The following is a 17251-nucleotide window of genomic DNA, read 5'->3' as shown; positions in this document are numbered from 1 at the left end:
GCTCTCATCCAAAATCATTATAATAATCTATTTTTTAATTTCAAAATTCAAAAATTTCAGACCTACTAACTCAGATTCAAGAGGTAGGGTACAAAATGTATATAATTTTTGAAACTTCCCACATGAGATTCTGATAATCAACAAGATTTTCAAACTACTATTTGAGAGTGCTACTTTGGGTATGCTCATTCAACAGTGTGATCTATTTGCCCTAAGTACAATTATGATGCTATCCACAATAAATAATGAAATTATTCTCCTTACCTTGGATACATTGCTGACATAATTCATTTGAACAGTACTTTCCTTATCAACTTGATTACAAAGGTTCTGTAAAGTAGATGCATATTCTTTATCACTTTTTATTCTCAGGGCCATAAATTTCTTCACTGTTTCCAGTAACCGTAATTCCCAGTCTTGCAATTTTAGCACAGCTTCATGTGAATTCTTCAGGTCACTCCCAAACCCCATTTTTGTAAGGCACTGTCTTATCCTCCACACCGCGCTGTGAACCTTCTAATCAGCACATATCTGTGTATGTAAACAGAAGAAAAAAAAAGTCTTAAAAGGAAATTTATCTTCAAAGGAAAGTTATGGCCTATTTTTAGGGTAAAAAAATCACTACAAATTAATGCTTTCATCACCCAAATATCAAGAATGAGATGAGGATGCCCATTCTCACTGCTCCTACTGAACACTGTGCTGGAGGTTCTAGCCAGTACAAGGAGATAAATGAAATAATCTCCATGGAAATTGAAAAAGAAAGAAGTGAAACTATCTTTATTTACAGAGGACATGAGATTGTATAGAGGAAATCCTAAGGAATGTAATAAAAAAGAAGTATTAGAATTAAAAGTGAGCTTTATAAGATCACAAAATACAAGATCAATATATAAACCTCAATTGTATTTTTTTTATTTTTTAAGATTTTATTTATTTATTCATGAGAGACAGAGAGAGAGGCAAAGACAATTGTATTTGAGGCACCCCTCAATTGTATTTCTTTACACTAGCAATGACCAATCTGAAAATGGCATTAAAAAACAATCCTATAGGGCACCTGGGTGGCTCAGTGGTTGAGCATCTGCCTTTGGCTCAGGTCGTGATCCCAGGGTCCTGGGATCGAGTCCCACATTGGGTTCCCTGAAGGGAGCCTGCTTCTCCCTCTGCCTATGTCTCTGCCTCTCTCTCTGTGTCTCTCATGAATAAATAATAAAATCTTAAAAAAAAAATCCTATACCCAGCAGCATCAAAAAGATCAAAATAGGAATAAATTTTATAAAATACATTAAAAACCTGTGCTCTTAAATTTACAAAATATTGTTAAAAGAAATTAAGGAAGACCTAATAGACCTAAATAAATAGACTTATGTCAATGGATCCAAAAGACTTAATATGGTTAAGAAAGCAATCCCCTCCCATTTGACCTACAGATTTAACTTAATCCATACTAACATATGGATTTTTTTTTCAGAGATTGAAAACTTTATTTTAAAAAATCTTGAAAAAGAAGAACAAAGCTAGAAGGCTCATATTTCTTGATTTCAAACTTAATAAATAGCTACAATAATCAAGACATTGTGGTACTGGCACACAGACAGACAGAGATCAATGAAATAGAATGGAGGGTCCAGACGTGAATCTTCACATTTATGATTTTCTACAAGGATGCCAAGTCTTTTCATTTAGAATAAAAAGTCTTTCAACTGATGGTGCTTGGACACCTGGATTTCCACATGCAAAAGAATGAAGCAAGATGCCTTCCTTAGGCCATACATTAAAAAAATTAACTCTAAAGGGATAATAGATCTAAATATCAGAGCTAAAACTTTGAAACTCTCAGAAGAAAACATAGTAGTAAATCTTTGTGATCTTGGCTCTGGAAACGATTTCTTAGATATGATACCATAAGAAGAAGCAACAAAATAAAAATATGTGAATTACATTTAATCAAAATTTTAAACTTCTGTACTCTACAGGTCATTAAGAAAGCGAAAAGAACACAGAATGGGAGAAAACACTAGCAAATACCTATCTGATAAGGAACATCCATCTGGAATATACAAAGAATTCTTACAACTCAGTAATAAAAAGGCAGATAAACCAATTAAAATGGGCAATCAACATTTCTCCAAACAAGAGTTGCAAATGTCCAATAAACACATGAAAAGATATTCACTATCATTAGCCATTAGGAAAATACCAAACAAAACCGCAGTGAAATACCACATCACACCACTAGGATGGATGTCTTTAATCAAATGACAGATGATATCCAGTGTTAGAGGCTGTGAAGAAATGAGAACCCTCATATACTACTTGTGGAAATGTAACATGGGGCAATTCCTCAAGGTTAAAAGCAGCTATGATATGAACTAGAAATTCCACTCTGGCATATATTTCCAAGAGGAATGAAAACATATGCCCACACAGAACTCATACATCAATATTCCAGCAAAACTATTCATAACAGTTACAAAGTGGAAATAATCCAAATATCAATCAACTGATGAATGGATAAATAAAACACAATATATACATACAACATAATATCAGCAATGAAAAGGAACAAAGTATTGATAGAAGTTACAATATAATCAATCAACTCTGTGAACAGAATAAAAACCACTGAACTATACCGTTTAAGTGGGTGGATTCTTCAGCATGTGAGTTATATCTCAATAAAGTTGCTTTAAAAAATCACTACAGCATAACTTATAATCATCTAAAGGTCAGTTCTCAGAAATTTCCTCAAAATATCTTGCTTGTTTGCTATAAATCCCGAAAACTATGATAGCATTTATTTTGTTCTCCAGACTTCTAAAATTTCAGGCAATGAATCTTTCAGGGCCTGTTAAAAGAAATGAAAAAACACACTTCTTATTTTTAGTTCTGGCTTATCCATACCAGAAGTCACTTTGTTAATTCAGCTGAGATCCTCTAAGCTATAGAGGAAAAATGGAAAGAGTTTTATGTTTCTAACCTCAGTGGTAACATCTAAAGAGATGGTAAAAATATGGGTTTTACAAATAGAGAACAAATCACAATTTCTTCCCAGCAGAAAACTGTCCAGTTTTATGATCTATCAAATAAGTAGAGGAGAGAAAAAAAGTTTGTGGAAAACTGTACTACATCAAAGTTCCTGAAGTAGCAACCAGGTCCAACCAAATGGACCTTAACATAATTAAGTCAATACAAAGTAATGGACTTATTCACTTTAATGTGGAATAAGAGAATTCCAGTTTTTTTTACTTTGGACGTAGTAGCTTTAAAAATTTTACTTTCATACAGTGTATCTTTATAGGACACAAAAGTTTACAAAGATTTTTCTATTATTTTACCTACAGCTCATCTAAGCCTTAGTAAAGACACATTCTACTTCAACCTATGTTTTCAATGAAAAAATAAGAAATTATTTTTGAAACCAATGAAATGTGAAATATTTTCCTTTTTTTAGAACTATATCGGGATCCCTGGGTGGCACAGCGGTTTAGCGCCTCCCTTTGGCCCAGGGTGCGATCCTGGAGACCCGGGATTGAGCCCCACGTCGGGCTCCCGGTGAATGGAGCCTGCTTCTCCCTCTGCCTGTGTCTCTGCCTCTCTCTCTCTCTCTCTTTGTGTGACTATCATAAATAAATTTTAAAAAAAATTAGAACTATATCTGAGGGGCACCTGGGTGGCTCAGTGGTTGAGCATCTGCTTTCGGTCACGTCATGATCCCACAGTCCTAGGATGGAGTCCCTCATCAGGCTTCCTGCAGGGAGCCTGCTACTCCCTCAGCCTATGTCTCTGCCTCTCTCTCTGTGTGTCTCTCATGAATAAATTGATAAAATCTTCTCTTTAAAAAAAAAAATTTAAATAAATAAATACATCTGAGTTTGTGGTTCATTTTATTCTATAACTTGGGATAAATATCACTTCTACTTCTAAATACATCTAGCTCTCATCTTAACTTTGATAATTTCTTCCATTATCAGGAACTTCAAAAGGATTATGAAGAGCTCAAAAGGATAAAGAGGGAACTAGAATCTAGCAGCTATACGAGAAACACTCCACCCATCCTAAAGGCAGTAATTCTAGGTCTAGAAATATAAAATAATTTCATTTATAGTCCACTCCTTAAGGAATGACAAATGATAAGAATTTTAAAAACGACTCCTTAAAAAATTAACACCTCTTCTAATTGTTAAATTTGTAGAGATTATAAATACTTTAGGAATTAAGGGAATGATATCCTACAATTTCTTCCATAGATGTCAAATGACATAAATACAACTATTTGTTTCAGTAGTGTTTAAAGTAATAATAACAGAAGAAACAGAAAGATCCATCAAAAGGAACTGATAGGTAAATTACAAACAAGTCTGCTGCATCTGATTGTAATGAAACAATCCTAGGCAGTGCCATTCAAATCACAGTCTATGTGAATGTGTTCAGTGTCCAACCTTTACAATCATATGTGGTAGATGTGATCATAGTATATTCATTCAGTGGAATATCATTCAGTCCTAATAAAAAATGACAAAATCTTTTGTGTATTGATCTGGAACTATCATTAAAAACTTCTAACTGAAAAAAGTGAGACACAGAATTTACATCGTATAAAAAAGACGAAGAATGATAGAAATCAACTTTCCTTGTAAGTATAAAATATATTTTATATTTTATTATAAACATATAAAATATATTTATATTTCATGAAGAACACGCAATGGCTGGGCACTGGAGTGGGAGAGGGATTTTTCATTATATTCCCTTTTGTACATTTGACTCTTGTGCTGACTATATTCATACTACTACCTTTTCAAAAAATAAATTAAAGAATTTCTGAAGAAAAAAAATAATAATAATGAAAGCTAGATTAGCCCAGAAAAGTTTCCTAGAAATACCAAGATTTGAGATAGGAGTGGAAAATGACCATAATTTAGATTATAAAAAGTCAAAGAGGAAATGCATTCCAGGAAGTAGGAGCAATATGGGACAAAAAAAAAAAATAAAGGACTATGAGGCAAAGCTAAGAAAAAAAGTCTCCAAAATCAAGCTATATGTGGCAAGCGATAGAAGATGCCATACCAGTTTTCCTGCTATTCCACTGTTCAGGAAACTACTAAGGATCAAATTCCTTGAATTAATCGGTTTTAAAGCAAAATAACATGGTCATGAAATGTGATTTTTTTTTAATGACTAATTTACTGGTGCTAGTTACATAAGTATGTTCAGTTTGTGAAATTTCATCAAGCTGAGCATCTGTGATTCAGGCACTTTTCTAACTGTATGTTATAGTAATAAATATAAAGAGGGACATAGAAATAGATTTTAATCTAATAGCTAGGCATAAAATAGCCTGAAGAAAGAGGAAAAAAACATAAAGTGAAACATAATATAAATGAATAAGTCATAGCAATATATAACTTGAAAAATGAGAATCTACAACTGACAATATCAGTGAGACTTAAGAAGAAAGATTCTTGACTTGGTGTATCAATTTAGGGAACAGAAGAGAGACAGATGATCCAATGACAACTTCAAAGCTTTTAATAAGAGATGTTGACAATTGGGATGCCTGAGTCGCTCAGCGGTCGACCATCTGCCTTCGGCTCAGAGTGTGATCCTGGAGTCCCAGGATCGAGTCCTGCATCAGGCTCCCTGTGGGAGCCTGCTTCTCCCTCTGCCTGTGTCTCTGTCTTTCTCTCTCTGTGTCTCTCATGAATAAATAAATAAAATCTTAAAAAAAAAAAAAGAAAAGAAAAGAAAAAGAAAGAAATGTTGGCAATACCAATGGAATTGGAAGAATGAGAATACGGAGCTCCTTTAAAGAAAAAATAAAAGAGATTTGGTAGTTACGGATACCAGGATGAAAAAGAAGATATTCACAATGCCAAATGTCAGAGAAAGATGTGAAAATTGCAAAAAAAAAAAAAAAAAAGTCATTATTGGAATGTGGGGATAAATTTGATATAGTGAAGCAGTATCTCAGAAGCTCCTACCTCTAATAACTAATATAAAGAACAAAAAACTGCTTTTAAGAAAGATCAAAAATTTAAACATATCATCAGTAAATAAAGCAAATACCAACATCATGCTACAAGTTTCACAGCACGGTTTCAAGGAAAAGAAAGAGAAAATTCTGGTGCTCTATGTACTATGGCAACGTGCCCAATACTACCCCAACTTCCAGAAGACTTTCTGAGGAATCAGAGTTAACAAAATCCTGAGAATTCACACTAGATACTCCAATATGAAAAGAAGCAGCCAATCTAGTGAAAGTCAAAAAAATACCTGAAGAGAGAAGCCTCCCTGCACTAGGGCAGGGCATTACAAAATGTAGAAAGGTCAGCCTCAGCTTGCCATACACCAGGCTCTGTGAAGAACTGGTGGATGAAATTAAATCCAGGAGAAGAAGATGTTTATGGAATTTCATAAGAGAAAGTGAATCGGAGAGCTCCCAACTAGGCCAAACTCAGCCCCAGCCAATATCTCTCAACCACCTTCATGCTCCTACAACAAAGAAACCAAAATTAAAAGCAGAACCAAGCTTCTGGTACAGATAAGATGACACAGAACATTTTTCTCAGTTCCACTGCCCAAAACATAGCTATAGACACAGGAAATAGCACAAGAGACTACCAAAGAAGAACTCTGGAAGAGGGACAGAAGGCAACCTCCGTTAGCCCTAGGACTAGAAGAACAGCACAGAGGCAGAGCGTTTCATGTTCTACGCACCCAACAGAAGGTCACTGAGACCCAACTTTTCCCAACCTCCCGTTTAGTAACAAAAGGCTAACTCCCATAGGATGCAACAGAAATCACTCTGATGACAGTCAGAGAGCCAGACCCTACCAAAAAGAGAAATTATGAGCCCCACCAAAAACAAAGAGCCAGGAAAAGCACTCTCCTTACCTGCTAGGCCTGAGAATCCCCTTTCCACCAAGAGAAACTGTACAAGGCAAGAAGAGCCAGCAACAGCGACCCAGCTATCAGGTCAGGAAGCCTCCTCGTCTTCTTAGGTCTGGGGATGTCCTTCCTCACCCAAGGACAGCATAGTGGGCAGGCCGAACCAACAAAAGGATCTGAGCTGAAACTGCTGCTCTCTGAGACTTTCCTCTCCTACCCAGAGCCAGTGGGACAGCCAGGGGGCACAGTAAGGAAATTCTACCTTAGTTCTTTTCTACCAATAGATACCTAAGTGGCTCAGCCCATGAAAAACATCTTCTACTGTCAGGCAGCACCGCAGGAACCTGTGGGAGTCCTAGTTATATTAGACAAACAAAGCAAACCAAAATAACAGCACAAAGACTCTGACAATTAACTGTCATTGAAACCACAACCCATAAAAATAGGCCAAAAGGTCTGCATGCTAAACCTAAACAGAGGGACTTCCTGTGAATACAAAACATTGAAAGGGACCCCAGGGTCTCTGACATTAATAGATAAAATATCTAAGATTCAATTGAAAAATCACTTCTCATACCAAGATCCAAGAAAAATCACAACGTGAATGAGAAAAGACAATCAACTAATGCCAACATTGAGATGAACTGGATTTTGGAACTATCTGAAAAGGATTTTAAATCAGCTTTCTTAAATATGCTTCATCAGTTATAAATTCTCTTAAAAACAAATGTAAAAATGGAAAATCTAAGCAAAGAAATAGAAGTCATAAAAATAACCAGATGGAAATCACAGAACTAAAATAATGCAAAAACAGGAAGAAAAAACTCACTAGATAAGCTCAATAGAAGAGTGGAGATGAAAGAGGATATAATCAGTGAGTAAGGAGAGAGCCATAGAATTGAACCAATCCAAACAACAGAGAGAAAACAGACTGACAAAAAAGAATAAAGCCTTGGAGACCTGTGGGACAGTGACAAAGGATCCAACATTTATAGCACCTGAGTTCTGGAAAGAGAGGAGGAAGAGAGTGGGACTGAAAGATCATTCAAAGACGTATGTGCATCTTGGGGAATAAGCTAATATAAAGTTACAGAAATCAAGACAGTGTGATCTTGGTAGAGTATAAACAAAGAATCAATGGAACAGAACAGAGAATCCAGAAATAGACCCATACAAATATGCTCAACTGCTTCTTGGCAAAGGTCTAAAAGCTATTTGGTGGTACTGGAGCAGCTGGTGATCTACAAGCCAAGAAAGAAAGAGAGAGAGCAAGAGACAGACAGACAATCTTGACCTAACACCTTTAACAAAAATGAACTCAAAAGGATCATGAACTGGGGCACCTCGAGGGCTCAGGTGTCTGACTTGATCTTAACTGTGTGACCTGATTTTGGCTCAGGTCATGATCTCAGGGTCATGAGATCAAGCTTGCACTGGGTATGCAGCCTGCTTAGGATTCTCTCTCTGCCTCTTCCTCTCTCTGCCTCTTACTCCCTTGCCGTCACGTGAGCACAAGTGTTCTCTTTCTCTTAAAAAGAAAAAAAAAAGGATCATAAACTTAAATATAAACATAAAATTGCAAAACTTCTAGAAAAACTTCTTGGCACAAAAGCACAAACCGTAAAAAAGAAAAATCAAGAAACTGGAAGTAAAAAAAACTTTAGCCTGTGAAAGCCCATGTGAACAGGATAAAAAGACAAGCTACAGACTTTGAGAAAATATTTGGAAAGGATATATCTGACAGAAGACTAGTATCTAGAATATAGAAAAATCTCTCAAATTCAAGAGTTAACAATAACCACAACCCAACTAGAAAATGAGCAAGAGACATGAAGAGACATCTCACATAAGAGGATATGAAAATAGCAGATAAGCACATGAAAAGATATTCAACATAATTAGCCTTCAGGGAAATGCAATTAAAACTACAATGCGAGGGGAGCCTGGCTGGCTCAGTGGTGGAGCACGAGACTACTGATCTCAAAGTCATGAGTTCAAGCCCAATGTTGGGCATGGAACCTACCTAAGAAAATAAATAAAATCATTTTAAAAATTATTAAAAGAAAATAAATAAAATTGTTTTTAAAATTATTAAAAGAAAATAAAATTACTAAAAAACCTACAATGAGATAGCACTATACACTTATCAGAATGGCTAAAATAAAATATAATGACAAGACCAGATGGTGGTGGGAACATGAGAAAAACCGGATTACTCATTTGGTGTTGGTCAGAAGACAAAATGGTACAGCCACTCTGGTTTCTGATAAAACTAAACATTCAACTACATTATGACCCAGCAACTGCATTCTTGGACATTTATGCCAGAGAAATTAAAACATATCTTCATACAAAAACCTGTACACAAATGTTCATAGCAGATTCATTCTTAATAGCCCCAAACTGGAATCAGCCCAGAAATCCTTCGATGAGTGAATATATACGACCCACAGTAAAAGGAAAAATTGATACAGGCAACCACTTGGATGAATCTCCAAGAATTCTGCTGAATGAAAAAAGCCAATCCCTAAAAGTCACATACTGTAGGATTCCATTTATATAACATTCTTGAAATGACAAAATTTTGGAAAAAGGACAGAGTAAGGGTTGCCAGGGTTTAAAGCTTGCAAAACAGAGTAGGGAAAAGTCATGAAAGAGGAACACAAGGGTTTCTATTAGTATTAGTACTGGTACTTTGATGGTGGGTGGATACATGAGCCTAGACTGGTAATAAAATTTTATAGGAGCTGTGTATACATACACAGCAAATGAATACAATTAAAACCAAGTACAATTAAAATGCATATTTCTATGAATAACATTAGTGGAATTTGTCAATGTTAATATTCTGGTTGTCATCTTATACATAGTTTTGAAAATGTTATCAACAGGGGAAACTGAACAAAATGTACCAGGTATTATTATTTCATACAACTCCATGTGAGTCTACAATCACCTCCACAGAAATTCTAATTTTTAAAAAAAAGTAACGCCCAAATCTCAAAGTATAGCTTGGAGGAAGAACAACATGTGAAGAGGGCATCACAAATTCAGCTACATTCTTCCATTAATAATAGGAAAGAGCTGCCCATGTTAACCCTAAGAAAGACGGAAAAAAAAAAAAAGGCAAGGAAAGTATACAGTTATGCTGCAGCCACAACTTACAGAGAGAGACAGAGACATAGAAGGGATCACACGGGCTGGTATATCAAGGACTGATCTGTCATGTGAGCTGCAATCCGTCAGGGAAATCCTCTGCTCTGTTCCCCCTGCATGTAATTCCAGTCCTTAAAACTGGGCCTTGCATGCAGTTTGCAATAAAAAAAAAAAAAAAAACCTGTTGAACGAATTAGGTACACACAGCACTGGAATGCTACACCCATTCTCTCATGCCCCACAGTCCCTACGACTTCTCAGTCTTCGTTCTTTAGGATACTTGATAATACTAGGTATTAATTTTACAACCCTAATCCTACAGATTCAAATTCCAACCCCTTTGCCTAGTAGTCAAAGCTCGCCGGCCGCACACAACCTTCCGCCCTCAGCAACAGAACCACACCTTACTGCGCAGGGTTCCTTAAATGTCTCTGTGTCTTTGCAGATGTCCCTTCAGGCTGCAGGCTTTTCCTCCCTCGTCTGCCTGAAGAATTTTCGAGAGTGAAACTTTAAAGTAGTACTCTCTGTGGAGGCTTCTCTGGCTATCCCCACAATCAGAACCACCCGGGCCGACTCCGCAGATCTCAGGGGTCAGGTATGTATCTGTGATTAATATAAATACTTCTCATGGTATACATTAGCTATTTGTTGAAATATCTTTCTCCCACTAAACTATGAAACATCACATATTTTTCATCTTCGCATCACTGGGGCTTAAGTTACAACCCAGGATACAGTAGACATTCAATTTATTGCAAACATTTCAAGAGTGAAGCCATTTTTTAAGAGATTTGTACATGAAATTTTAAAATAAAAATATCTATAATTTAGATAGTAAGTACAAATCAAGCAGGAACAGTATTAAACAAAAATGCATGCATGTATTAGTAAAGATGTCTACTTTAAATAGCATCTTTTAAAAAGTGAAGATAATGAAACTAATGAATTATTGACTATTTAGGTTTATTTAAATTAATTTTATTCAGCTTGTTATTAAGAATCAAATGAGTTATGCTGAGTTTTCAATTTACCATAGTCATCAAAAACTTTAACCATTAAAAATTGCTATATTTTCAAAAATTAGAAGTTCATGCTGTATAAAAGAAATCCATACATACTTTTAAATAAAATAGGAATTTATTAAATAGCAAAATATAAAACAGATAACTAGTTTCCTTGGTAGGATAACAGAATTCCCATAGTATTTCTTAAGTATAAGGGTATATGCAAGTGTTTACTCTAACATGTCTCCTGTTTTTAAACTTTTCTCTTCACAACGGGCAATTTCTAGGTTCTGTGAGAATACAGATGGAAATACTGTTTTTATGTAGCATAAAGAAATTTTCATCTGTATTGAATATTCTTTCAAATAAGATTCATTTATTTTTAACATAGATGTCTTATGATCAAATTATTTTCTTTATTTTAACATTGACAAAGAGATTCAAATATACCATGGAGTTATGCTGATTTTTAAAAACCCACAAATAAGTGAATAAAAACTATGTAATAGAAAAAGGAAGTATTTCATTCTTCCCCCAAGAGATATTTTCACAAGCTAGCAAGAAATTCAGCTGAGTTGGAATTTATAATCCTTGACTCATAAAACCCATCAAAATCAGTTTATGGTTCAAATTACTTTATTAGTATGTTTGTTCAGTGATAAACCCTATATAAAATCATTTATCAGTTAAAGTACAAATGTAGTTATCTAATGGTATTTCTTATACTTATACTTATCTAATGGTATTCTTATAGGTTTCAATACTGACAGAAATCAGAAACGGTGACTCTATTGGAACAAAATATTAAGCTGCCTGCAGCAAGACAAAAACAAAGTCAGCCACCAAGTACGCAACTAATAGATTTACAAACCAAAAAAACTGATGTCATATGAATACAAAGTAAGCTGTTTTTTTCATAAGAAGTTATACAGGCAGGAATGAGGAGTCACCAAAGTTTAACTATAAAGACACATCATTCATTTCCAGTTAATATATGCTGACCTTGGCCACCTTACAGATACAGTATTTAAAACTCCTCTCATGCTTTATTTGAAAGTGTTGCTTTTAGCTTAATTTAAAATAAAAGTTAATTTAACTGAAACAGCACTTGGTTGTCCAGCCAGCCTACTGGAACATTAACGGATAATAATATCCGACTGAGAAGGAACACTGCACGATCTATACACAAATGAACAATATGTTTATTTCTGAATTAACTACTTTTTAATTTTAGAAATGTATGTGAAGTACTGACATTTAAAATTATTTGGGGAGAGAAGAATTATTAACAGAATTTTTTTCTTTGTTTTAAAGTACTAATATATATCAGTAGGCATTTATTGAGTAATTCTGGGAGAGATCCTATTCAGGGTACAAAAATAAAATTCCAGTTACTGCCGTCAAACAATTTACGGTGAACTAAGACTAAACAGACAACTTCATAGGTAACGATGATACACGTCACGTCATTCAAAATTCATTCAGCAACGTGTACTGAACATCTATCTATGTGTCTGATATATTTCTCAGTGCTGGGAATATCAAGATCCATAAGATTATAGTCCCCAGTCTCAAAGGCCCACAAGTTCCTAAGGGTAACGAACCTGGAAATAAACAACTGTCCTATCACCCAATAGGTTCCCAAAGACAAATGTGTTATTAAACTCAGCGGGGATACACAAGCGTGCGCATTTCTAGAGGCCATCCAGGAAGGCTTCACAGAAGACAAAAGCATGAGGCATAAAGTGCTACAAAGACACAGAAAAGGGAAAGAGCTCAGCTGAGTAAGAGAGCTCCAAAAGGCTTTTTAAGAAGAGAACGTCATGTTACAACATCTACCTGTATCACATGGTGCCCCTTAAACACACATGTTATACCTCACTTACACCTCAGGAAAGCTGGAGAGCATTTCCTAATTTAAAAAGAGGGAGAGGGGGAAGCCTGGGTGGCTCAGCAGTTTAGCACCGCCTTCGGCCCAGGGCGTGATCCTGGAGACCCGGGATCGAGTCCCACGTCAGGTTCCCTGCATGGAGCCTGCTTCTCCCTCCGCCTGTGTCTCTGCCTCTCTCTGTGTGTGTCTCTCATGAATAAATAAATAAAATATTTAAAAAAAAAAAGAGGGAGAGAACCTCTCCAACAAGCCTTGAGGGATACTTAAGAAGAGAGCACATATACATGTGTTTATCTGCAAGTGTGTATGCAGGAGGTGGCCCTGGAAACAGTTCTGGGTAACTCTACCATTTAATAGCTGTATAACTGCACTTTAATTAAACTTCTGGAAGCCTGATTTTCTTATCTTTAAAATTGGGGTAGTAGGGATGTCTGGGTGGCTCAGCAGTTGGGCGTCTGCCTTCAGTTCAGGGTGTGATCTCAGGATCCAGGATCGAGTCCTGCATCAGGCTCCCTGAATGGAGCCTGCTTCTCCCTCTGCCTGTGTCTCTGCCTCTCTCTGTGTCTTTCATGAATAAATAAAAATCTTTTTAAAAAATAAAAATAAATAATAATAAAATTGGGATAGTAACACCTACTTTGCAGGGTTGTTATGAAGATTATAGGAGATAGGGTACATAACGTGCCTGGCTTTGGAGAGACTTATTAAAAAGTAGTCATTACTAATAAAGCCTGAGAGAGAGGAAATAGCACCCACACAAGACAGAACATGGAAAAGCAAGTGATGAAGGAGGGTTACTTTCCAAGTAGAAGTTTAAACACAAGCAAGGTCACAAGGGTAGGAAAATGAGGGACATGTTGGTGAAAAATTGTTGATCTGAAGGAAAATGGGAACAAAGATTAAAAACATTAAGTATGGCCACAATGCACACGACCTTGTATGGTCTAAATTGAGATACAACCATTATCTAGACACTTCTTAAACTTTTACTCTTCCTATATGATCAATTATTATAAAAGAGCTCAGTGTTCAAATTAAGGCCAAGCAATTTTTTCCCTTCAAAGAGAAGAGCAATACAGGAAGAAGTCAAAATAATTTCAAAATCCATATGTCTCCTTTCACATAGGTTCATTAAAGGCACACAGTAGCAGAATGGCAACCATAGAGGTTTCCTAAATTATAATTTAAATGAACTAATCCAAAGCCAGTTTCTACCCTGCAATGACAGGGCCCCTCACGCCACTGTTTTGTTTTGTTTTGTTTTGTTTTTTAAAGATTTTATTTATTTATTTATTCATGAGCAACAGAGAGAGAGGCAGAGGGAGAAGCAGGCTCCATGCAGGGAGCCCGACGCGGGACTCGATCCCGGGTCTCCAGGATCGCGCCCTGGGCCAAAGGCAGGCGCCAAACCACTGAGACACCAGGGCTGCCCATGCCACTGTTTAGAATACTGAGGAGAGTCCGTTCCGTTCTTGGCTTCTTTTTATAAGACAAGTCCTTTCTCGAAAGGCAAGGTCTAATTCCCACTCCTGTTCCATCCTTTCTCTAAAGTCTTGTCTTCCCAAGTTGTTCCTCTAGAATTCCATTTAGTTTGTCAATGAACTTCCCGAAATCTCTACCCTTCAACTGCCTACCCTATCTGACCCTAACCTTCCCTACATTGTACCACCTCTACCCATGGGGCTGGGGGGCTTGGGAAGTAGATGGATGGGTAATATTATCCTGATTCCCTAGTGCCACGTCCAAATCACCGCCCTTCCAATCTCATTCAAAAATCTATTCTCATTCAGCTCTACCAAGTCCTACCCCACCTAGCTTTGTTGTCTCCAAATCTTCCTTTCAGTCTCCAGTCTCCATTTGCCCCCAAATCTTATTCTCTAACCCAATTCATATCCTCATCCATGGAAATTTTAACCTCTATAGTCTTTCTCTTCTCCAAAGATCCATTCAATCCAACTTCATTTCAACCACACACTGCTACTGCCCATAGCCTAAATCCTAAGCTATTTCATCTCTGCAAAGGTAAACTTTAAAATTCTAGTTTTAGGCCATAACCTACTATGTACCATTCTTCCAGTACTGTTAACTATTACCACATCCACTCTTTAACCTCTAAAAGATCTCCAGCCACCCACTGATTGAAGTATATTCTCTAAAATTTATCGGGACCCCCATATTCTCTCCCTTTAAGGGTGATGCCACCGATCATCCAGAACTGGGATATTTTTAAAAGTAAAATGAGGTGCTGTTCTTTATTATTCCAGAACTGTCCCAGGCAAACTTGGGCATGTAACTTCCTTACTTCTTTCCCTGTAAATATTAAATCAGTTGATTTTCCCTCACCTCCTATCTTTCTATTGCATTTGCCCTAACAACTTTCAGCTCTGAGTCAATCCTTCTTCATTTCCTCTAGCCATTTTTTTAAAAAAGCTTTACTAATCAGTACCTTCAGGACTGTGTTCATATCGCCTACTCCAGATGGCTTCTTGGCCTCTGCCCTTTGTTATAACACCACTCAGTAATGACGGGGTGTCCTACTCACAACTATCTTCATGTACTCAATAAATCTTCAAGTTTTACTCTATCTCTTACGTGTTTATTCTACAATGCATAAGAAAAATAATTCCTTTTATAATTTCAGGTAGGTTAAAGAAGTCAAAAAGAAGTACTTCTCAATCAAAGCAATTATACTAATATAAATTAGCAGGGGGATCCTTGGGTGGCGCAGTGGTTTGGCGCCTGCCTTTGGCCCAGGGCGTGATCCTGGGGACCCGGGATCGAATCCCACATCAGGCTCCCGGTGCATGGAGCCTGCTTCTTCCTCTGCCTGTGTCTCTGCCTCTCTCTCTCTCTGTGTGACTATCATAAATAAATAAAAATAAAATAAAATAAAAAAATAAATTAGCAGGTATTTTTCTTATTCTGAACTCCTTAAATTTTATCTTCCCTATATATCCAATTGCTCTGGTTGTATGCCATTACTCTCTGCTGGTGTTTCTGTCCTCCTATATATCCAAAAATTTTTGGAATTATATGGAACATAGATAAAAATCAAAGGATAAGCAGGAAAAGCAAATTTCAGAACATGTACATCAATGACCTATTTTTAAAATTATACAAACATAAACATGTGCTTCTAAATATATATATTTTTTTCAAAAACCAATTTGATATAAATCAAACTGTTAACATTAGCTACTTCTGAAGACTGAGACCTGGAATAATAAGAAGAATGTCACTTTCTATTTTATCTATTTCTAATTTGTGTATTTATCATAAGCATGTATCTGTTTTATAACATAAAAAAATATAAGGAAAAGACTTCCCAACAAACTTTTTTTTTTAAGAGATGTTTTCATGCATGTGTGTACAAGCATGTAGTCAACGGGACAGAGGGAGAGACTCTCCAAGCAGACTTCCCGCTAAGCACAGAGCCAAATGCTGGGCTCAATCCCAAAACCCATGAGATCATGACCTGAGCTAAAACCAAGAGTCAGCAGCTTAACTGACAGAGCCACCTAACCACTCCCCAACAAATATTTCAAGACTGAATATTAAGAAAGTAAAGATCAAATTTCACAGATGGAATGCTTAATATTAAAAAAATGTTCTCTTTCAAATATATTTATTTTATTTACCAAATGACAACGGTGCTTACATCTTCATAATAGCTACTTTGAAAAATCTCCCAATTGTAGCACGACTCATACAGTGCTTTCCTAGTCTCCTAAATGAATTCCAGCTCTAACTGAGCACCTCAATAATGAATCAATCAAACCAGGTCCAACCATTACTGTGGTTGCCCAGCAAAGGAACCTGTCTTTTTGCACTAGGGCTTAGTAAAAGTCTTCCATTCATTCATTCATTCATTCATTCATCCAATAAGTATTTATTCAATGTCTACAATATGCCAGGCAATGAGTGAGGCCCTGGGTACACAGAGGTTAAAAAAAAAAAAAAAATTGGCCGCAGCCTCAGGGAGCTTACTATATAGGCAGTTTTAACACACGGCAATAACTGCTATAAGGGATCCCAGGATAAAGTGTAGTAAAAGCACAGAGTATAACCTAAGCCCGGCTGGAACAAAAAGAAGAAGAAGGCTTCACAGACCTCCCTAAACCACCATGAGTAGTCCCTTCCTCACTGACACTTTTTTCTATCCTCTCAACCAAATAGGACTCTTCCCCTCTTTAAAAATGCTGCTTACAAGTTCCTCCTATTCCTTCCTCCCAAAACACCACTTGTTCCTAAATGCCATATAACACTTAAAGAAAACCAACCAAATCTGTAAAACTCAGAAGCAAGC

The 17251-nt window shown here is 36.4% G+C and overlaps 1 protein-coding gene across 3 annotated transcripts in view; it reads right to left on the bottom strand.

Moving 5' to 3' along the window:
• Positions 1-17251, bottom strand: part of FER (FER tyrosine kinase) — a 437163-nt gene that overhangs the window by 388353 nt on the left and 31559 nt on the right. For all 3 annotated transcript variants that reach the window (XM_055315288.1, XM_055315286.1, XM_055315287.1), the window contains exon 3: positions 265-531. In XM_055315288.1, coding sequence (XP_055171263.1) covers positions 265-471 — 207 coding nt within the window. In that variant the 5' untranslated portion in view covers positions 472-531. The remainder of the gene's footprint in view (positions 1-264; positions 532-17251) is intronic.

Source organism: Nyctereutes procyonoides, unplaced genomic scaffold, assembly GCF_905146905.1.
Source record: "Nyctereutes procyonoides isolate TBG_1078 unplaced genomic scaffold, NYPRO_anot_genome, whole genome shotgun sequence".
NCBI lineage: Eukaryota > Metazoa > Chordata > Mammalia > Carnivora > Canidae > Nyctereutes > Nyctereutes procyonoides.
Note: the sequence above shows the minus strand (reverse complement) of the source record. Positions and strands in the feature narration are given on the sequence as shown.